Below are 24,294 nucleotides of genomic sequence, written 5' to 3'. Positions count from 1 at the left end.
CTCATGGTTTTATTCCTACACCGCGTAAGCGGTTAGCGAACTACCGGTAGGACGCGTCTTACCCTTGAAGGCCGAAGCCTCACATATAGACCACGATCTTAGGCTCTCCCTTTCCGATGTGAGACTGGACACCCACCTCCTTCACAAATGGCTCGTCACCAACCCGGCTGGGCAGGGACTCACCCCACCTCGGGAGACAGAGCACCCTCACTCTGATAACCATTTATAACACCCCGACCCCTCCGGTAAAATATTGTCCACTTTGGCTGGCATAATGTCCACCTTCACGGCTTTGTTCTCACAGGTGGAAGCAGTTAGCAAACCACTGCAAAACGTGTCTTACCCTTGAAGGCCAAAGCCCCACATATAAACTAAGATCTTAGGCTCTCCCTTTCCGATGTGGGACTGGACACCCACCTCCTTGACAGCTGGCTCATCACCAACCTGGCTGGGCAGGGATTATTTGTAACACCCTGGCCCATTCAGTAAGATATTGTCCGATTTGGCTGGCACAATGTCCAACTTCTTGAATTTCTGTTTCATGAAGGCCTCGGTCTCTTCAACTTTAGTTCGGATCTGCGTAATCTTCTGTCGTAGGGCAACTTGGCCCTTTTCCAGTTGAGACAAGCAGGCTTCCCTGGCAGCCCGATCACTGTCACACTCTCACGTAGCAGCAGGAGGAGAGCCCTCATCAGTGTCCTGGGCCTCCTCTTCCTCTTCCTACTCTCCTTCTTCCTCACTTCTTCAGCCTCATCGCTACTTTCCTCGTCCTCGGACCAACACGTTGTTGTAGCGGCCCAATCTTTATATTGGCGAGTGTGGAGTCATTAATAAAGTGAATCGGCGCCACCACATCGGGGCAAAGTCTGTAGTCGAACTCATGAGCAAGCTTGCATATGAGTCGACCAAATGGAAGTGTAGTAGCGGTCCTAGTAAAACGGGAAGCCATGACTATCTCACGTAGGACGAAGGTAGGCAAGCACAGGTTATCTCCCTGCCTGATACGGTACAAGAAGTCTACCATTAAGCACGTGCAGTCAGTGCGGTTGCTCCACCTGGGATACACATTGTATGTGAATATATGGTGGAGTGGGTGAAAATCAGGAGTCAGCTTGATCGTTGGGAGGCAAGTGCCTCGGTTGCTCCAGTGGACCAAGTGGCCACAAAGGTATCGTGTGCGGCGATCTCTTTCACACGTACTCTTGAAATATTTCTCATCAACATGCACCTCACCGCACTTTATCCCCATGACCCGAGCTATCAAACCGACATCGACAACCGCTTCCCGCCTTGCCACGGGAATCTTGAACTGCAAAGGCTCCAGCGATTAGTCCCGTATATGAGCCTGTATCAGAGCGAGGGCGCTCTGTCTCCCGAGGTGGGGTGAGTCCCTACCCAGCTGGGTTGGTAATGAGTCAGCTGTCAAGGAGGTGGGTGTCCAGTCCCACATCGGAAAGGGAGAGCCTAAGATCTTGGTGTATATGTGGGGCTTCGGCTTTCAAGGGTAAAACGCGTTTTGCGGGTGGTTTGCTAACCGCTTCTACCTGCGAGAATAAAGCCGTAAGGTGGACATTGTGCCAGCCAAAGCGGACAATATCTTACCGTTGGGACCAGGGTATTACACCCCACGTGGGACCCACCTGTTGTGATTAACTGGAGTACCCCTCCATTACAAGTAACACATAATAACATATTATATGTGGGCCCCACATCCACGTGGGACTCACCAGGTATACATGTTTACATATAAATATGTATAATATATCTATATTCTATGTGGGCCACACCACGTGGGAGTCCACCACTGATGGACGTGTGTTTTAAACATTCTGTCCATCTGTGTGGGGCCCACCTTGGGGTGTGTATTATATACCCACTCCTTACACCTGTCAGGACGGTGGTGTGGACCCCACTGTGATGTATGTGTCCTATACACACCGTCCACTCATTGGACGTGGACCCTTCATAGTAGCGTGTGGCGCCCACCTTAATATCATCTGTTTAAATCCACACCGTCCAGCCTTTGGACGGTGGGCCCATTGCAACCAGCAGCTTTAGCCGCTGCATTGATGCCACCAAGTTCTGTGGGCCCCAGCTGCATGTAGCCGTTGTGATGACATCAGTAAATCCAGCAGGCTCATGCATGATGTATGTGTTTTATTAATACCATCCATCCCAGCCGGTCACACCACCATGATGTACTTATTTCATCCACACCATTTAGATTATGTTGGACGGTGCTGGACAAGGTTTGGGACAGTGTTGAACCGTATTTGAACGGCATTGAATTACCTGAACTACATTGGAACAGAGCCAGTTTTATGTTTGGACGTTGCCGATCTACACGAACTACACTTGGATGGTACCGATTCATATAAACTATATTTGAACAACACTGATTTGCATGAGCTGTGTTAGAAAATGCTAAACACCATTAGTAAGCCATGCGCCCCAAAAGATGATAATATACCATGACGAACGCGTTACGCTTACAACTATTGGAGTGATTTCTTTTGTGGGTAACCCAAACCCATCCATGGGGCCCACCGGATGTATATGAGATCCATGTGTGAAGCCCAATTCAATCCATAGTAAGGATGAGCTTAAGCCAGTCAGGCCGCCCTGCTTAAATAAGTACATGAAGAGCCTAACACAAGCCTAAAAAGGCCTTGTTGTTGTACTCCTTCGAACCTTCATGTTGGTTGGACAAAACCATAGGAATACCTGACAAATATAAACTGTGATTATAGGAGATTCCTTGAGTGACCTCAGGCCGCAAGAAGACTTGGACCGAGTTCGCAAACACGACCCTATAGGTGATGATTTTCATCCCCTTAAGCTTTCCACCCCTAACTAGACTAGAAATATCAGTTTTATTAATTTAATGGTTAGTTAGAGTAATGATAAATTGTGTGTGGAAATGGACTGTATTCACTTGACCTATCTATTTAACAAAATGATTCTCATGCTTATTATCGTTTAGACTCTTGATTTTATACTCTAAACTGCTGTTGAGGGTCAAATATTACATGTTAGACCTTAATTATTACTTGATTTTACGTACATGATAATGCTTAACGCCCTGCTTTAATCTTGTTTTTAGTGCAAGGTGTATTTACGAGCTTGGACCGAAAAGGATGTTAAAAGTATGGATTTAATGCTCTGGAATTACCAAGGCAATGGACGGGACTACAAGGGACTGAGATCGACAGATTTAGATGCCAGAGATTCGAGAAAATCAGGAAACTGAAGCTCAAGTAGCCCAAAATTTGTCCAGAATGCAAGATCATGGGGTTCCCACCATCCGTTCGGCTCGAAACTTCATACATGGCCAAGGGACCACAAATTAACCGTACATGTCAAAATTAAGCCCTTGGATCAGTGTGTAAGTGACCTGATGGATAAGATCAGACAATAACCATTAAGAAATCATCTCGGACATCCTTGAGAGATCAGGACCCAAACTAAACTGATGGAAAGAGCATAAAAAACGGTAGATACCCGTCAAATTTCACTTCTTTTGGATGATACAGTAGGGAGAAACGAACGATAGACGTTTCTAAAAGAGAGAGTGGCAAATTTGTAAATATAATGAACTCCATATCCATGCACGTAACTGAGAATTGGCTTGCTTCAACGATGGGTAGTGACTCATCACATGTGGATGGTGTAGCCCGCCTAGTGTTTACATCTACTTCATACTTTGACTCATGAGCTTACACGTTACTAAGAAGATGATGAACGGAGCAGATCTCCGAGAATGCCATCAAAAGTGGGCCCCACCTATTTTTTGTACAAAACATCCAAATAATGCCAAAAACGTCCAGTGACGGACGTGCTTGTGATTGGGTTTTGACAGTGGGCCCCATCCATCATCCTTTTTCATGATCCGAACCATCCAATGCACTCAAAAGATAAATTCAACCGCAACCTGAGCGATTCCAAGCTTCCATGCACACGTTCAAGACTGCAGTAGTAAGGAAAACGCTGCTGCATCTATTGATGGTGTGGCCCATATGAATAACAGATTCACTCCAAATTTGAGCTCGTGATCAGGCATGAATACAGAAGCTCTAATACTGGATTTGATGCACTATAAAGTCAGTATAAGTGGACCCCACCGACCTCATCCATGGAAACAAAAGTTTCCGTTTTCCTTCCGCGCAGTTGCTGTGCGCACGGAGCACGTCCGCAAGTTCCAGACGATCCGGGAAGTAGTGGACCACCACCGTTGTTTAGATGGCTGATCCGGACCATCCAGATGAAGGTTAAGCAAGAAACGACCCTAGTCATGGAGCTAGGCTACAATGTGAAGCCGTGCACTGTCCTAAAAATCAGGCCAAACGCAACTGTCCATGCGTTTTCGCTGCATGCGCAGTTCGGTCCCGCTGTAAACTGCGAACATAGTGTCGGTTCTACCGACTCTTGCTGTGTAACCGATTTCATCGCCCCTATCACCTATAAAACAGAGAGAGAGAATGTGAGAAAGATCATCTTTGGGCTAGACGTGAAGCACAAGAGAGAAAGGGATCTCTTGGACTGTGGAGAGTGGGCAGTCGTGGAGGCAAAGTGGTCGGCCAAGATCTTCTTCTTTCTTCCCTTTTAGTTTTTCTTCTTCTTTTAATGCTTTTATGAGACTTTAGTCTGATCATGATTATGATAGGCTAAACCTCTTAGCTAGGGCTAAGAGGTGAAGCTTGTAATGTGATTGGATTGTTAGCTTTGCTTTGATTTATGGTTATTGAACTCTTGTGGATTTTAGTTTGATTATTAAGGAATACTTTTAGTTTTTAATGGTTTATTGTGACTCAAATTACAGTAGATCTGCAATAGCTTTGAGAATGTTCTTTTTATTATGAGATTGTGAACTTAGGAGGCTCTGTTGTTCACCATTGTCTCCTTGGCATGGTTGGGTGACGGAACCCCTTCTTAACTTTCGCAATTCTCTTGTGATTGGCTGTGGTATTGGTAAATTGCTGTTGTTTGCCATAGTCTCCTGGGCATGGTTAGGGGATGGAATCACTTCCAAATCTACACCAATCGTATCTGTTGATAATTAGATCCATGAGACATTCAGAGATCTGACAAATCTCTTCTTACCAACTGGATAGGATGGGACTCTGATTTCAGTTGTGTCTTTGAATCAATACAAGGTAACTTCTCAATTGCTACAAGTGGATCCTTGGCACCCTAGTTCCCACCTTTATTTTTATTAGTTTTTAATTAATCTATTCACAATTATTCCCTCATATTCGCTTGATTTAGATTACATCTTAGTCTAGTTCTAGTTTTATTTAGTTTCAGATTACGTACAGGTATCAGTCCCTTAGGATTCGACCTCGGTCTCACTGAGTTTATTACTACATCACAACCCTATACTTGGGGAGTGAACAACTGCCTAGGTGAATAATTCAACCATTCATGTCATGTATCTTATGTTAACTCAATTAGTGCGTTTTGATAGAAATATATGTATTGTTCTATTCCCTATTCATGATAAGATCTATGTTGCTGATATGATGATGTGATACACATGTTGCTAAAATCTCTCCATGGGGAGTCCTATCAAAGGAGAGTCCGTGCTTAGGGTGTAAGTGGACTAGTTGTGATGTGCATAAGCTCCCAACATGGAGGTTTTGGTTGTTGGCATTTGATCATGGGGCTTACCATCCATGTATGGTTTCACCTAACTGATTGGAGTGAATTTCACAACCTTTCCGATACCACTATGTACCGTCTTTGAACCATCCATGCCGTCATAGTTTAATCGCCATATTTAGTGATTTCAACCTTTCATTCACAGTCGACATTGGTGGTGGCCCCTTTACATTGAATTGATTGACCACATATTGGTGGGTACTATATAGACCTTAAGACGGAAGCCTCATGGGCTGGGGATGGTGGTCATGGGACACTATGCCCGAGCCGTTGGACTACGCTGGGCCATGCGCTCCCCGTAGTGACTGTGAGCTTATCTAAATTATTTAATTGCAATTAGACTAATAATGGGTGGGCTAATCATGCATACATGACACATTACGATGGCTTGGATCATTATACCCATGCAATTACGTTGAGTGTTGCGTTAATGACCAGTCATTCGATTTATGATGATGACTTGGATCATCATGCCCATGTGATTACGCTGAGTGTTGCGCTAATGACCAGTCATATTCATGGGCGACAAGCCTAATATCTGTCTGGATTTTTATCCAGGCCGATGATTGCATCCATGCATGTATTTAACAAGACTGCATCTACTGTGTTTTGGATTGTCTGTATGTCTTTATGTTATTACTTGTTTAGGGCGGCGGTGTGTAATCTTGAGGAGAGATCACACTGAGCTGGCCACTCATTCATCAATGTTCAACTGTATGGTGGATGGAGGTACAATAGCCGATGAGTACGCGGCAGACTTGGAGGCGGTGGCTGTCGGTGAGGAGCTATATGACGAAGAACAGTAGCAGGAGGCGGCCGCCTATTTTGGGCTAAACCAGTAGATTAGCCCTTTATTTTCATTTCAGTACTTTTAAAATTTAAGGAACTTGAGGTTATGTAATTGGCCTCCAACTGAGTGGACCAGAATATTGTCCCCAGTTTTGGATCACATCCATGCTACGTTTTATTCCCGTCATGCACTTTGATTTATTGATTTCCATTATTAGCAGTTAACTTCTGGGTTTTTGGAATATGAGTCATGTACTCGGGTTCTGAAAACTGGGGCGTTACAGACATCCTCTAACTTCGCCCACAACTTAATCGCAGTTTCTTCCCTCATGACATTGTAGAGAATGTCATCCGTGAGACATAAATAGATCGATGATAAGGCCTTCTTATCAAGAGTATTCCAATCATCATCTAGGATAGCAATCCAAGAGTAACAAACAATCACAAGAGAACACAAAGATTTAATGTGAAAAACCCTTGCGGGAAAAAACCATGGCACAAAGCAACAGAAATCTACTATGAAATAGAAATTACAAAGAGAGATGACTTACCTGATTCAAACAACCTCGAATCTTACCATTGCTACACCCTTTGATAACACTAAGACCCTTTTAGAAATCCTTAGAAAACCTTTAGGAAGCCTTAGAATATCTTAAAATAGCCCTAAGGACCCCTATTTATAGTTTAGGAAACTCTACTTACGCACCTACTTGAAACCGCCTCAAATTTACACAGTCTGCACAGAATCCGCACACCATCTGCATAACCTTCGACTAGTCGAGCTAATGCTTCGACTAGTCAAAGGGCACCCTCGACCGGTCGAGCGTCCCGGGCAACCAAAATATATACACGCTGGATTTCGAGTCGAATGAGCCTCGACCAGTCGAAGGACCCCTTCGACCAGTCGAGCCAGTCCCTCGACTAGACGAGCAGCGCGGTGAATTACCGATCTAAGATATCTATTTTACAACAAAGGCATACACCACAGGAAAAAGTGACCACGAAAAACCTTTTGGTAGGGTTACCTCACACCGTGTGACCTTATCAATATGTTGGATGGCAAAATAACATTATGGTGAACCTTCTCAATAGTGGCGTTTCAATGATCTGCTTCATTTTTTTAGGCTCATGTCTTAAAATAAGATGGCAGAACGAATGGACAGCGTGGACATACATCGCATACAAGGTGGGCCCCACGGTCAGGGTCCCACCTACATTGCTGGTTCATCCGATCGCAGCTAAGTCGCGTCCGTCTCTCGCGTGAAAAATCTTTTCCTCTTTTTCTTTTTTTCTTTTAGGACGGAACGTGTTCCTTCGCAGTGGCTCGTCTCTTTTTCGAAAGCACGTGTGGACGTAGTGCATCCAGAATCGGCTCTTCCGGTAGACGCCACACGGTTAGACTCCCTTCTTCACGGATCAAAGATAGTTTTTTTTTTTTAAAAAATTTCTGGCCGTGTTGCGGGTAAAGAGTTTATGGATTTCTGCACGGTTGGGCTTCCTTAGTAGGACGTGGATAGCCTAATGACGCTGGTAGATGCTCATGGTGTAATACAAGTTTTGGATCAATTGATATTTGTGTTTTCACTTCATCCCGGTCTTCACGGATATCCTTGGTCCAGTGTGACTGTGTGAGGTCCTTCTTATAATAGGTCTGGGTGATTAAAAGGGACCATGATCCAACGGCTAATAAAGTCCCAAATGTATTCTATTACTTAATATGGAGACTGTTTTACCAAACCTCCCCATCCCATGGTAGAAAAAGGATGTAAGAGTACTCCTTCACAACATGTAACATTCTATGGTGTTTGAAGTATTGGTACTGTCATGCTATATAGTGTACCATTGGGATTTGGACATGTAATAGGAAATTATCATTTATTTATTTCACTAAAAATAACATAAATATATGAAAGAGATGGAAAACTTGCGCGTGAATACTTAGAGAAATATTAATAAACATACATCTTAATAAATAAGAAAATATTCTAATATAGTATATTTTAATTTATTATAATAACATTAAAATTATCCGAATCAACACTAACAGTACCATCAAGTTGGCCAATATGTACATATCAACCATGATTGATATAATAAATTAATACTCATCTTGGATCAAAAGTAAATTTAGGAGATAAAAAATGTAAAGAACATATTTTGTTATTTAATTAGTTAATCCTTGAACAAAATACTAATGTCAATTATCAACACATAAAAGGATGTTTAATTGAAAAAACAAATATTTGCTGGATTACAATATAAAATATTGTTTCTATATTTATTTCATCTTTAAAATTTTACACTCATACAAGGAGATACAATATGCACCGTATCGTGTACCATGGTGAATAATTCGAACAATGGTCTCTATGTCGGCTAAAATTTGTAAGGTAAGTACCATTCTGTTCAGGTGATCTTTGGGGCATGCACGGTGCATCCATACAGTGTGGTCCTAACTGATGGTTGTCTCACAAAAAATGTTCCTGTCGGTAAAAATATATATATAAAAAAATCCAATTTCACTGCTGCTAATGACTTTTTGAAAGTGGCCTTCGTTTTCTTCTCTTAAATCAACCTTTCATGGTTTAATGTTCTTTTCTTAGATAGTGTCGGGACCGAGATCAAAACAAAAGAGAAGAACCGACGGTCAAACAGGCTTAAAAAAATAATCCACGGGGCTAGGCACAAGACTTAGACTTGCTAGCTCCCAGAAGAACAAATTTTCAAAATTAATAAATAGTTTGATTGTTTTAATTTATACAAAGAACACAGACAACAATGAAAATTCCATGAATGCTTTAAAGCATTATTTGGCATAGACCTAAAGAAAGGTGAAATAGCGACGAGAAACTCAAATAATGTGAAATGATGAATTGAAATTAAAGGATTCAGAATCTAGCTAATTCTATTTTTTAACCACCAGCGACTATGTTAGTGTTAAGATTTTAAAGATTAATGTAAGAAATGGAGTTAGATACTGAGAGTGGGAGAGCTTACATTAAAAATAATAAAAATAAAATAAAATAAAATAAAGGTCTTGAATAAACTAGATGACGATGAACTTTAGGGAGTTTTGGTCGTTCAGGTAACTGAACAGAATGTCCAAGACGTATTTGACATTGACTGGGGCCCACTGTTGAGTGGTCTGATGGTAGGTATCATTCATTCGGAAGCGGAACGCCAACGATCTCCCTAGTGTGTTGACGTCACCAAGTTATGTGACTCGTCCCATCATGATGTGTGGTGTGTGTTATATCTATACTGTCCGTCCATTTTGAGAGCTCTTAGTAAGGCTTGGGCCAAAAAAAGAAGACAGATTCAAGGATCAAGTGTAGCACACAGTAAAAAGCAGTGGGGGATTGAACGTCTGCCATTGAAACCCTTATGGGGTCAGATCAATATGATATTTGTTTTTCCTCTTCATGCACATGATCTCGTGAACAGATTGATGAAAAATAAATGTTACTGCAGGCCTTACAAATATTTTAAGGGTGAGAATCATTGTCCCACTGATATTTGTGGGGTGGTCTACTTGAGCTTTATATATGGCTTAGCTTTAGTCTCATGTATTAAAATAAAGCATCCAAATTGATGAACGGTATGATCATAATAAATTCGTCATTGTGGAGCCATGTAACTTTGATCTCTTTTGAACCCTTGGTACATCTGGGAGCTGGAGGAGCATCACCGCTGGTCGTCTCACGAGTCCACGATACCACCTAGGTGGTGGTGTGTGGTACACTAGCGAATCTTTGCTAGTGTACCACACACCACCGACCTGGCTGGTGCGCTGAGCTCACCAAGTTCTGTGGTTCCTGCAATGAGGTATGTTTCATATCCAAACCATCCCTCCATTGGAGGAAATCGGGTTGGCTACTTCCTTTGCCACCTAGCAATGGTAGGTGGTTGGTGCTCTATGGGCCTCACCATAATTTATGTGTTTCATCCATGTTGTAATTCTATTTTTCTAGATCGTTTTATGACATGAGACCTAAAATGAGGTATATCCCAATCTCAAGTGGACCATATTCCATGAAATAGTGTTGAATGAACGTGGACCATTAAAAACTTTTTGGAGGCCATAAAAATTTTGGATCAAGATGATCTTTGTTTTTCCCCTTCATCGGGGTCTCTATGACCTAATCAACATATTGGATGTCAAATAAACAGTAAAATAGGACTTAAAGATGATTTTAATGGTGGATATCCAAACACTTGTTTTTCTATGGTGTGGTCCACCTGAGATTTATACCCTCTCATTTTGTGGATCAAACCTTAAAATTATCTTTAAAAATGAATGAAAGAAATGAATGAAACACATATACCATGGTGGGGCTCACAGAGCACCCACCACCAGCCACTGGGCTGGTGGCAGGGGGAGTAGCCAATCCGTTTCCCTACCTGAGGAGCTAGCCGTAAGACTTGAGCCGAAAAATTAAAAAGAAAATAAGACAGCGAGAGATCAAGAGGACTACCGTGTAAAAAGCAGCGGGGGTTGAACGTCTACCAAAGTGATAGAAGTTTTGAATCGATATGATATTTATTTTTCCTCTTCATTCGGGTTTGAATGATCTTACGAACAGATCCTATAGAAACTAAATGTTACGGCGAGTCCAACGTTTGTTTTAACAATGAGAATCATTGTTTCCAATGCTATTTGTGGTGTGGTACACTTAAGGTTTGGACACTAATCATTTTTGGTATTATGCTTTAAAATGATATCGCTGAATGGATTAACAGTGCCGATATGATAAATATCTAAAATTTTAGGGCCAAATTGAATTTGATAGCCTTTGAACCGTCCGTACAACTTCGAGCTCGAGGACCGTCAGCGCTCGTCTTTGCACGACGCTTATCCACACCAGCCAGGTCGGTTGTGCGTGGTACAGCAGCCAATCCGCTTCCCATCCATGGACTATGGTGCGCGGATTTCCTGCTAAAACCTTTTCCAGAAGGTCTGCGCTGGAAGCCTAGGTAGGCCCACCGTGATGTTTGTGAGAAATCTAACCGTTCATCCATTTTTTGAGCTCATTTTAGGACTCTAGACCAAAAGTAAGTAGAATCCAAGACTCAAGTGGGCCACACTAAAGGAAAACGTAGGAAGGGAAATTCCTACCGTTGAAACCACCCTGGGTCGACAATGATGTTTAAATGTCATCCATACCGTTTGTAAAGTCATTACTACTGGGATGAACTGAGAACACAAATATTAACCTGGTTCAAAACTTCTCTGGCCGCACAAATATTTCAATTGCAGACGTTCAATCCTTATGTTTTTGGCCCACTTGAGTATTGGATATGGCTCATTTTTGGTCTCATGTCCTTAAAGAATCTCACAAAATGGATGGACGGGATGGATTTCTCACAAACATCACGGTGGGCCTCACCTAGGTTTCCAGCACAAGAATTTCCTACGAGAGGCTTTAGCGGAGAATCCGCGCCAATGCTACAGGGTCCACCGTAAGAAACTTCCTCTAAACATATGTTGTGACCATCAACATCTGTAGTGAAAGAAAATTTTCATTTCCTCAAATTCAACTATAAAAATGGAGGGTTAGAGTCGTTATTAAAGTGCAATTACGGGAAAATGCTTATTATGGTAGTTGGGAAGATAAGGAAGACCGTCACTAGATTATCTCCGAAGGTGGGCCTAAATGGGTTTAACAGTTAAAAAAATTAGCACTGTAGACTCTTCCATCTTATGCCTTATTTTTTTCAAAGTCTGAAAACTTTGATTATCAAAATAGATTTTTATGGTACAAAAAGAGGGTTTTGAACAAAAATAAGGGTATTTTTGTCTTTGTAAGTTCATCCATACAAATAAAAGGCTATTTTGATAAGATAGGTTTTGTTCAGGTTGAATAAAAAAAGCGAAGTGATACCTCAGGTCTATAGTAAACAATTATCCTTAACAATCAAGCTCTGTGGTATCCTTGATATGTATACCATGTACGTCTACATTCATTAGTTTGGATAACTCATGTTACGACCTGGGCCCACCAAAAGTCTAGAGGGCCACAGAAAAAGGAAACAATACTCGGAATGGGGACAACCATCATAGAAACCTTCCCAAGGCCACCATGTTTGTATATGCCATCCTACCCGTTCATCAGGTGGGTCACTGGGATGAAGAGACATCCAACTATCCTAGTCCAAAATTCAGTTCAACATGGTATAATGGAATGATTTAGTTGTGGTTTACATTTTTCTTATGGTGCGGCCCACATCATTTCTGTATCGGCCAATTTACCTAACTGAACATTTCTGACCCGAGCCTGACCACTGCAAATTGATTGGGCCAGTTGATCTGAGGAACAAAGGCTATGGTGACCGTCCATTTGCAAGCAAAAGATCGTCAATTTTCAAATGCTCTGAATAATTCAATTTAAGATTATTATTATTATTATTTTCTTTTATTTTATTTTTCTTTTATTTTTTATTTATCCACAATACAAAGTTGAGACTCATTGTATGAACAGCTTGGATCATTGGAAGATTACCCAGATTGCTACAATATTCCAAGCATTCAAAATTCAGTTTCCCAAAGCCCATTTTGAGATGCTAAGGTTTATGGGAAGTCGGAAACACTTAAAGAAGAAGGAAGGAGAGAGAGAGAGAGAGAGAGAGAGAGAGAGAGCAAAAAGAAAACTACCCAAGTGGTTTTTATTTTTATTAAATTTCTAGTCGAAAATCACTACAAACTAGTCGATCAACCATCTCTCCATATACTTATCCAGTATATCTTCTCAAAAACAAGAACATGAGGCAATTGCTACACTAACAAGAGCAAACATATATGAAATTTGTAGCATGGGAGCACCAGAAAATGGTGGTGATACAATCGGGTCCCTTGTGCCACTACCTCCAGTAGGAGAAATCAGGGGTGCAACCGAAGCGGATGGTGAGCGCGATGGGGGAGAGAAAACTGACGGTGGCGATACTGGAGCCGGTGAATGCAATACCGGCACAGGAGAATTCAACATAGGAGATGGAGCCGGCGACGGGGATGGCCCACCAAATATACAATTACTAAATGAAGGAGTAGAAATCCCACATGCAGATGGAAGTGTGAGAGCCTTAGTGAGATTCAATGCAATGCCGAAATCACTACTGCCTATCTTGAGGGCCTCACATAGGCACGTAGGGCTGTCCTTCACAACGATCTTAAGCCCAGCACAACATGACCCTTCAGGCTTAGAAACCATGCTCCCGTTCTCGACGAAGGTTACGCAATCACCCAGGCGGCCGAGCGGACCATTCACACAAGTGATGGACGGAGAGGTGCTTGGGAGGCACCATTCACCATGACCCATGTGGCCAAAACACAAAATAACCATGTAAGTTTCCCCATGGTTTGAAGATGAAATAGAACACAGAGCGTAAGGGGTGCTACAAAACTTCAAAAGAAAGGTGTGTTATAATCAGGGGGTTTTTGGGCTCATGTCTCTTAGGATTCCTTTTTTTCATGCACTAATATAGAGCTACTGGTTTTTGAGTCAACAAACGTCTCTTTCTTAATTCCATTCATGTTGTGGAAATTATATAATGAAGCAATACACGGTATGAACTTCTGTTCGGCCTCAATGTTTGAAAAACTCGACCGGTCCACACTTTTGTGGCTATATGTTCCAAACCAGGTTAAACGGGTCGGGCTACAGGAATCCCCTGTAACCCTAAGCTCTTTGGGGCTTCTTGATGTCTGTAATACATTCACTCCATCCATCCGTTCCATCTGTTTCACCAACATGATCTAAAAAATCAGTCACATCCAAAATTCGAGTGGGTTTGAGGCCACCAAAGTTTTGGATCACACTGATATTTGTGTATTTACGGCAATCCACCTGCCTTTTGTTCTATTTTCAAATAAACATACAAATATTTATGAATTTCTCCATTTAAAAATATGGTGTAAAAGTAATATATTTGACTTTGACTAATGACTTTAAAAGTAGTACGAGGTTAAGGTATCTGAAAGACCATTTTACCCCTATTGCCAATTATATTCACAGTTGGACCCCAATTTTTGGAGCTTGCTTTCCTAAAGAGTTTTTGAGGCTTAGTTTAAACATACAAAGTGATCCATGCTATGCATTTATTTTCTAAGGCCATCTCACGAAATGATCAGCTGTGTCCCAATAATGTTTCAATGGTGTTCATCACCCGAAGTTGGGTTTATCATTATTGGCCACATCTGGCTCAGATTTGATTGATTTTTTGTGTGAAGCCATAATATGAGTTGGCAAAGTTGGGGGTGGGGGGGCACTCAAAGGGCAAGGGTCTACTAGATGTAGTTTAAATGTTGTGGGTCGGGTCATGTCTGTCTCTAATATGGCTTATTCTATATAGGAGGGCCAAATATGAGATGTGAAAATTGATAGCTAGGTAAGATCATGCATGTACATAATGGTAGGGCTCACTCAATAGTGACTTTCACACATCAATAAAACACTTTATATAGATAAAGAGAATAAATATATTCAAACGTAGTTGCTATGAAAGTAATTGAAAAAAAAAAAAGGTAAAACTTATTTTATCAATATAAAGTGTTTTAAGAAGTAAGGACACCCAAGTAACAAAATCAATACTAATGGCAACAAAGTAAGGACACAACCATCCACATGCGCGCATGTGGGGGGAAGGCGTTCACAATATGCAAACCTCAAACTTGAAACCAAAAGGTATACAAATATGAAACTAAACATGAATTATGGAATGTGCGGCTAAACAAATATAAAACTGAACAGACATATGTAAATCTCAAACCTGAAACCAACAACTCTACAAGTATAAACAAAAACTAAAACCTGAAATGAGCAGTCAAATAAATTTAAAACTGAACAGACATGTAGAGAGAGAGAGAGAGAGAGAGAGAGAGAGAGAGAGAGAGAGAGAGATCGGGAGGTAGCGTCACTAAGACGATTTGAGAGGGAGGAGGATCAGATTGCAAAAACCTAATTTTCCTCCATATTTATATGTGGGGAGAATTTGACCTTAAAAAAATACAGTCCTCATACCATATGCATACTACACGGTCATAGAAGGTAAATGGTAATACAATAACAACTGAGGTCTTGGTATTGATTCTATTTATATGTGGGAAGTAATTTGACCTTAAAAAAATACAGTCCTCATACCATATGCATATTACACGGTCATAGAAGGTAAATGGTAATACAATAACAACTAAGGTTTTGTTACCTAGATCCATAGCTTAGGTGGTAGACTGAGTGAAAGATACCTTGCTTCAACACTTAGGTCTTGGTATCAATTCCCTAGTGGGGGGTGGCTAACAGTGATGTGTGAACTAACAGTGGGTGTACTAACAAGCTAACAAAAAAAAAAAAAAAGGTAAACGGTAATACAATAACAACTGCCAAAAGACAGGCGGCCTCCTCCAAATACGCCAAAAAGTAGGTGTGTATTAAAATAAAATAAATTAAATTAAAAAAAAAAAAAAAAAAGAGAGGCCAAAAGGTAAGTGGATTTCTGAAAATAGATATTTAATTTTTTTTAATTTTTTACCCACGCACTCACACCACCGGTAGATTTCACCACAATGGGTACTCAAAGCTATGACCTCATGTTGAAACTTTCGTGAGTCTACCAGCCAGCATAAGACCCCAGTGGGAAGAACCTTATAAGCTGGTTTGATGGCATGTGAACATCATGGTGGTCCTGTGTAAGGTTTCAAGGGTGAGCATTGCCATTTCCATTTCACCCGTTTCCTTTGTGTCTTCCTTGAGTTTTTGATATTCCTCAAGTTCGGGCTCATGTCCCGCAATGAGCTGGTGAAACAGACATACAGAATGGCGATAACCTAGAAATCAAGATGAGCCCCACAGAGCTTAGGAACACAGAGGATGTTACAGGAAGTGGCATCCAAGGCCGGACTCTGATGTTAGTTTTACATCATGGGGTGTATTGGAGTGAATTTTCTGAAGGTAGAAAAAGTATTGAAAAAAGGTCTTGTATGGTATCTTTATGTTTATTTGTTCTTTAAAATTCTTTGTATAAATTAATATATATTAAGCTTCCTTTAATCTCTTTTCAAATTTGGACCACTCACTATTTTAAATTCGATGGTTTGGATTGCTTGATTAATGTGACTTTGAGGTGAGACGCCGGACTCACCCAAGACTGTGTGGCCCCTTACCATGGGGCCCACCTTGATATATGTATTTTATATTCACGCCGTCCATCCATTTTTCCAGATCATTTTAGGGCACTATCTAAAAAATGAAGCAGATCCAATTATCAGGTGTACCATACGATAGGAGACAGTGGTGATTGACCATTAATGGGCAACAAAAGTTTTGGGTCAAACTGATATTTGTTTTTTTACCTTCATCCTGGCTTACATTACTTAATCAACAGATTGGATGATAAATAAAAAACTACAAAAATATTAAGGTACGCCCTAATAAGTTTTTAATGGTAGGGTGTTCAATCACTACTATTTCCTATGGTGTCGTCCACCTAATAATCAGATCTGCTTCGTTTTTGGGATATCTGGAAAATTGTTGGAGCATGTTAAGAAATAGAAGATTTCCTCCAGCCTCATTGTATTGAAAACCTTGACATGGCCTTTCTCTTGATTTTTATGTGAGTCCGCGCGCTCTTGAAATCCCCAGGAGCCCAACCTGCCTTTGGGTCGGGCTTAGAGCCGCTAGCTTCAGCCTTGTATGAATGGCCCAATCATTTTCTTTTAGGTAGGGCTTGGGCTCAAGTCACATTTAAGCCGCCTAGCTAGGCCTAGCCTAGCCCAAACCCCACCGTATATGTACGTGTTACATACATCTTACAAAATGCCATTTTGGTTCTTAGTTAGGCAACCTTTTATCTTGAATGTGAAAGTTGGTTTCATTCTTTTAAAATGTTTATTTTTCAATAAATGTATGACCCACTTAATAAATAGATAAACCGGGAAAATTCAAAAGAGAAGTAAGGATTTTATCATTTTTCAGTTAGGTTGTGTTGGGTCAAGTCAGCCTCAGGCCCAACTTCTGTTTTTTTTTTTTTCCCTTAGGTCTTAAGTATCCATTCCATTGAAATCCCACTGTGGTATGAGTGCGTAGGGCCACAAAAGTTTAATATCAGGCTAAGCTATTTGTGTTTTCACCTCATCCCAGTGAGAATGACCTTAAAAACGGTTTTGATGGCATAGAAAAACATCAAGGTGGAGCCCAGGAAGGTTTCAACAATAAGAAACTTTTTCTCCAGAGTTTTCCTTCCTTCTCGGATGGCCGCCTTGAGTTTTGATCCACCTGATTTTTGGTCTCATGTTCTAAAACAATCTTGACAAATAGATGAACGGGGTGAATTTTTTCAGAAACATCATGGTGGGCCCCACCTAGCATCCCAAGGCAGGAACTTCCTGAATGTGCATTCTAAAGTATGAACCTATAGTGATGTATGTATCTTATATTCACGCATTCCTTCCTTTTCTCCATATCATTTTAAGGTATGAACCCAAAAATGCAGCAGATCCAAATCTCAGGTGGACCACACCACAGGAAGCAGTGGTGATTGAATGCCCACCATTAAAAACTTATTTGCCATCCAAATTGTTGACAAGGTCATTAAGACTTGGACGAAAGGACCACACAAATATCAGCTTGATCCAAAACTTGTAACCCCGTGTTTTTAATGGTCAATCACCACTGTTTCATGTGGTGTGGTCCACCTGAGATTTGGTTCTGCTGCATTTTTTTTGCTCATATACGGCGAAACAGATGGGCAGCATGGATATAAGACATACATCACGGCGGACCCCACAGTCAGGGATCCACCCAAGCCTCATCCAGCATTGGGGGGGCAATGTGGTCTGTGTATTACATCCAACCCATCCAAAAGGTGCAATCCACCGTGATGATCAAATGCCCCAAAAATTAGGCTCCAAGTATCAGATGGGCCACACGTGGAATTGAAGATTTTTGGGAGAGGCATGTTTTTTTGTGTCCCACTTGATGATTGGATCCACATGATGTTTTGGTCGTATGATAATCATGGTGGGGTCCACCTGTTTAATGGGCTGGATGTCATAAACACACATAACCCCTGAAATATCTATCACAATGAGGAGCCCCTGAGTCAGTTTGTACCAGTGGGGCCCTGGTTAAGCAATCCAGTTGATGAACCTGGCCCATGAAATCTGCTTGAATGATATCAACTCTTCAACTTGTAAACAGTCACATTCAACATAATAAGTACAAATATTGGATGGCTAGGAGCTTCTTATCAGGGAGATTTATGGGGTATGGTCCACCCAAGCTTTAAGTCCCATCATACGAATGGCACAGATCACAGCCTATTTTCAAAACTGAAAACCTGAGAAGACTATCCGATATTTATCGGCAGTTCATTGGAGTTGTATCACCAATAGGCAATTTACAGAGAGTGCATAACACACAATAGCTCTTTACCCTCCAACATTACCTTACACTTGAAAGATCATCTGATCCTCTTCCCTTGAGACACAGAGATGATACACCAGCGCCTCTTTTGGTGTTAAAATCACAGCGAACTGGAGGTATATATATCTTGCATCTTTAATCCATCAAGGACATAGGATTCAAAAGAAAATCTGCAGAGAAGAAAGCCCAAGTGATCATACAAGATTGAACAACATTTGCATATTTCCCCGGAGGCCGCAAAATTCAAGTGAACTGCCGCCTGTTGTAAGTGTCCTCAGGCACAAAGACTGTTTGGAGGTTCTGAGGCGGGATATGTGGGGTCCCCATTGCGATGCCTTGATTGTTTTGTGGGCCCCAAGGCTCTATGCTCTTAGCCGATGATAGAGTGATGTAATAGATGATTCCGAGAGAAATGCTTGCGAGGGACAATACTGCCCCACCAGCGAAAACCCCAGCCTTAACGACAAAACAGTAGTTGCCAAAGTACATCTTCTCTTCGCCGTGTTGGTCATTCAGTGCAGCGCCCGTTAGCAACAGGAGAAATGCTATTATAAAAGTGACCCTGCATGAAAAGAAAGCCTGTTTTCAGAAATGAGCTGCTGTGAGGAGTGCTCTATTTTAAAACTAGTGTATGGATGGGGGGAAAAAAAACTCTATTCAAACCCACATGAATTCAGAGCATAGTGGTAAATTTCAGTCACTCAGCTCAAAACTTGACCAAGTCAACTCGACTCAGCAAGATTTCAGGCTGAGATACAATGAAACTTAATTATGAGAGTGGTTCGGGAGCCGAGTGGACTCAATGACTCGGTCAACTCAGTGTCACTTGCCATGACTCAAACTGAGTAACTCACTTGAAAAGAATTTGGGGGTTAGGTAACAACACCCCTAACCAGCACGCCAAGGTTGCTGTGACTGCTGTCCACCCTCTTTTTCTTTTTCTTTTTTTATTTTTTTAAAATAAAAATAAAATATCCATGTACAGCCATGTAAAATAATTATAAAATTTTATTAAGTTCATTAGTATATATCAAATCGAGTCAAGACTCATCCAAGTCTGCGAGTCAACCCGACTCAACTGAACATCGAATCGAGTCAAGTTCTCAAGTTTTTTAAGTACGGTTCAGAGTGGAGCACAAAGGCGATCATGCAATTTGTATTCATACAGTTGGAGAACATAAGCATTGTCATGATCATCATCATCATCTAAGCCTTCTCGCAACTAATGGGGCGTGCTAGTTCTAGAATTTTAGACTGAATATAACCACCCATTTTCCCTTTTGGGAAACTGAATTTTAGACTTCAATTTCGAATCATTGAAAGTCTGAACCAATTTTCTCCAAAGGTAATTGTTGGCAATTTATTGAAGAGGAAAAGAGCAAGCACAACGATGTCAATAAATGAGAAACAAGGGAGGGGGGAAAAGCATGATGAAGTGAAAATCTCCATTCTAAGATGCTTCACAAATTTACGTTCCATTTCAGGTTTTCATGTTACTCTTGATTCCTGAACAAAGAAAGTAGCATGCATATCTGAGAAAAAGGTGAAAGCCTCAAAAGAACAAATACTTGCATCGAAATAAGCAGCAAATACTACAGAGCATACGTACACAGAACACAAGTAGGAAAAGATATAGGGGATGACCATTCATGGAGCACCTTACATAATAGCAGGAATCTACATACTGTATGCATGGTGGAAACCCGTGTATTGTTTCCGTGGCACACCAATCCAGGCCACTCAAATCGTGGCCAATTGTAGATGGTGCATGGCCCAATGATGTAGGATGGGTAAAGGACAAGTGACAAATCAGTGGAGAGCCAGGATTGCACAACTTCAGGCTGAAGGGGCCCCGATTGAGCAAAAAGGGCCTAAACACATGCTATAGCTTCCAACAGCCATAATTTTGCAACTGGTTATCTGTTTCTTGTGTACAGTATAACGTTGGAAACCTACCGATGAGCATTAGCCCTGACCAACAACCCAAGGTTCACTTGCCTGCAAACGGCTTCACAAATTCAATTGTTTTAGAGTCAAATTAGGGTTTTAAGTTAAAAACTTACAATTTTAGTTTTTTAGTTTTTTTTTTTTTTTTTTCAGTTTCAGGGTTTCAACAGTCCGGCTGTGGTAGTCATCTAAGGGTTGTTTACAACTTTTGGTAAGAATAGACATATTTTTATTATTTTTAGTAATTTTTACCATTTCAGGAAAGTGTCCTACTTTGAGTCAAATTAGGAATCCAGGGCTGCTTTTGCTTATATAAGCACATCAAATATGTTGTAATCAACACTTCCATCAATAATATCAATTTTGTTCTCATTTTTATAGATGTCTCTCTCCTTGTGGATTCAAGGGCTACTTTCGAAAAGAAAACGGTGACCGTGATCTCCTCTTCTATCCACTCACCTACCACATTACCCGAAAATTGCATTTGATCGGATGACCCTAACCATTTGATCTCATCCGCTGAATTCGGTCTCCCAACTGTGCATTTATGGTCCACACTAGGCCCATGATTTGAGAGGTTTGGATGTACACAAGTTCAAGTGGCTGAGACCCCACACCATTGCCAGCCCCAAAGAAATATATCCATAATTTGACCATCTAATTGATAACACAACAAATGCAAGCAGCTATGATCTGTAAACCAAGCATTGGTAATAAAATTCTTATCCAACCAAATTATTGACTTTTAGTCTAGGAAGTAATTACCAAGAAACGACAAAGCAGATCAGTGCTATTGACCAATTGGCCGTCGAAGGATGTGGGTTTCTCTTGCAACAGACACACCCAGCTGCAGTGTTAATAATCACTTGTGCTACCATAAGAGCCACTCCTGCAGTTACTCCTAGGGGTAGAGCTGCGCTCCTTGGATATGTGCATGTGCCAAGTGGAGACAGTTTAACATCAGAAACCTGCAAGATTAAGAAGCCACAACAATTCAAACAAGGTCACGAATACCAAATAAGACACAGATGACAAAGCTAGAACATAAAGCAGGTGTTTCTTCTCCACCAATGCATCAGAGGTCCAGATGGTTCAAGGCAAGAAAATCAGTGGAAATCCAAACCACAGTATAAAAGTCATAACAGTCTTGCATCTCAATTTATTGGATTCAAACAAATTCAACTGTGGAAGGACGACCAAAGGCACATGCCAAGACACTATATTTCTATCATACATGTGAACATGTGACACAGTCGACAAATTAGGATTTAGGACTAGACTTTTGTGGTATGTGTATGAATGCATCATATTATTATTGCTACGTTCAAACATTGTAAGCAATAATTATGATTGGAGAACAATAACAACAACAAACAACCAAATGACATGATCTTAAAAAGGGGACCCCACAAGCATAGGACAGCCAAACCCAGCTTAGGAAGGCTGTATGCTAGATGTACTGAACTACATTAGGAATTACAACCTATATTTGCGAAATTGCCATAATTATCTTTATCATAATACACCATATATTCTCAAAAACACATCAGGCTCGCCGTACAAATATCATCATTTACATCATGGCAGATGGAGGTGAATCTTTATTTCAGATGGTTATCCATAAGTAAAATAAAATAAAATGGTTTCACCATTCTTACACGTATGTTGGCAACAGCTACTTGATTGTGGGCCTTGCTTGTGGGTGTGTTTTGATTTAGTATCAAATCGACATGCAATAGTCAATGTAACAAAATCGAAATAACCAAAACTGCAACTAACTCCGTATTCGTATTGAGGGACTTGAGTTCCAAGTTTCAAGTTGCACTTGAAAGGTACGCAAGTGCAATTTAAGGCAACTTCCTGGCTATGAATAGGAAGCATCATTATTTTTGCCATTCCTCTTGATTAAACTGAATGTTAACGATTAAATCTACTTTTACATCCAAACACAGCCTAATGCTCCCCCATTTAGACATAATCATATAGGAACTGAATATGAGAGGATTCATTAGATTCAATTCAATTTGCTCGTCAAAAGTGTTTCCTCTTTCAACTTTGCACTATTTAATTCTGTTTTGGCATTGATTAATGATGAAATAGTTCCTTTATTAACTCCAGTAGACGGACTGCCTATTTCCCAAGTGAAATTGTTGGGATGCAAGTCATCAACATCACCAATATAGCTATTTGGGGTCAGCCTTACTAATCCTGTTTCACCAATTAGTTTGAAACAGGAATTCTTGTGATTGCTTGGCAAAAGTTCAAGGACGGTCCACCTACATAACATCAATCCTCTACCTGGGGGTTCAGGGTCAAGCTAGCACATCACTTCTAAGCAAATTCCAACAAGTTAATGGGACACAAGTGAAAAGGGAAAAGAAACACTAAGCAGGATCCAGGAGTGAGATGGAAGAGAACTCCACAACAGTATATTCTAACTCAATGCAACTCTAACAACCATTTGTTCCAGTCCAGTTAATGTCACCAAATTTCCTTCAATTCAAACAGGTGAAGGGCTTGCATAGCTTAAGACCCTATGGGGGACACTGCTGCTATAGTATCTCTAACTCAGATTTCTCCAATGACTAATGTAAGAGGAATTTTGAGTTGCAGATATTTCCTGAACATAACTTTAAGATAGTGAAGACAGCTTTTAAGCAAATTCCAACAAGTTAATGGGACACAAATGAAAAAAGAAAAGAAACACTAAGCAAGATTCAGGAGTGAGATGGAAGAGAATACGACAGTATGTGCTAACCCAATGCAACTCTAAAAACTGTTTGTTCCAGTTCAGTTATTGTCACCGAGTCTTCTACAATTCAAACAGGTGAAGGCCTTGCATAGCTTAAGACCCTATGGGGGGTACTGCTGCTATAGTAGCTCTAACTCAGATTTCTCCAATTACTCATCTAAGAGGAGTTTGAGTTGCAGATATTTCCTGATTATAACTTTAAGATAGTGCAGGCAGCTATCCTCCACATGGCTATTGTATAATACCTGGGAATATCAACATGTGAATCACATTTTTCTAAGGTTCCAACGTTCTGTACATATCATGGTGCCAGAGCCCAGCGATAGTTAATTTTCAAAAACTGGAAGCAAGGGTTCGATGACCAACTCAAAGACTACTTTGATCTTAGAGATAATGATAAGTGAAACGATATTAGTGTTCATGCAAGAGACTGATATTCCATCAATATCATCTCCGTGTTTTGAGCATGATAATTGATTTATTTTTTCTTTCTTTTCTGTCTTTTCTTTTTTGGTGTGGTTGGATATATGCAAACCAAATATTTTAAGTTAACCATGATACCTTCCCTAAAGAAGACATGGATCAAGCTAAAACTTTTGCAGTTTGGTTGAACTAGTTTATAGCAAGATTTGGTTTTTCTTTTCCATAGAAACATGGATAACATCTGTTCCCAGTAGGACGAGTTATTCGCAATGTGAAGTACTGGGATCTTCTTAAATCTTCAGCTTAGTTGCT

The 24,294-nt window shown here is 40.7% G+C and overlaps 2 protein-coding genes across 3 annotated transcripts in view; both read right to left on the bottom strand.

Annotated features, from left to right (window-relative positions):
• The window catches only part of LOC131232564 (protein MODIFYING WALL LIGNIN-1), an 89,755-nt gene that overhangs the window by 53,880 nt on the left and 11,581 nt on the right, over nt 1-24,294 (bottom strand). The window contains exons 2-3 of one of the 2 annotated variants that reach the window (XM_058228877.1): nt 21,573-21,775; nt 18,600-19,422 (exon numbers count right to left, since the gene is read on the bottom strand). The exons of the other annotated variant lie outside the window; for it this stretch is intronic. Coding sequence (XP_058084860.1) covers nt 19,104-19,422; nt 21,573-21,775 — 522 coding nt within the window. The 3' untranslated portion in view covers nt 18,600-19,103. Of the gene's footprint in view, nt 1-18,599; nt 19,423-21,572; nt 21,776-24,294 lie in introns of those variants that run through there. 2 annotated transcript variants of the gene reach the window in all.
• On the bottom strand, nt 13,086-14,602 carry LOC131232566 (non-specific lipid transfer protein GPI-anchored 11-like). Its single transcript, XM_058228880.1, has one exon. It carries the CDS (start codon nt 13,782-13,784, stop codon nt 13,194-13,196), a length of 591 nt encoding a protein of 196 aa, XP_058084863.1. The 5' UTR covers nt 13,785-14,602; the 3' UTR covers nt 13,086-13,193.

This window comes from Magnolia sinica, chromosome 18, assembly GCF_029962835.1.
Source record: "Magnolia sinica isolate HGM2019 chromosome 18, MsV1, whole genome shotgun sequence".
Classification (NCBI taxonomy): domain Eukaryota; kingdom Viridiplantae; phylum Streptophyta; class Magnoliopsida; order Magnoliales; family Magnoliaceae; genus Magnolia; species Magnolia sinica.
This window is presented reverse-complemented; position numbering and strand designations above follow the sequence as displayed.

Bases quoted from the DNA above. Each gene is read 5' to 3' on its own strand.
- LOC131232566 (XM_058228880.1), bottom strand. From the start codon at position 13,784: ATGGTTATTTTGTGTTTTGGCCACATGGGTCATGGTGAATGGTGCCTC.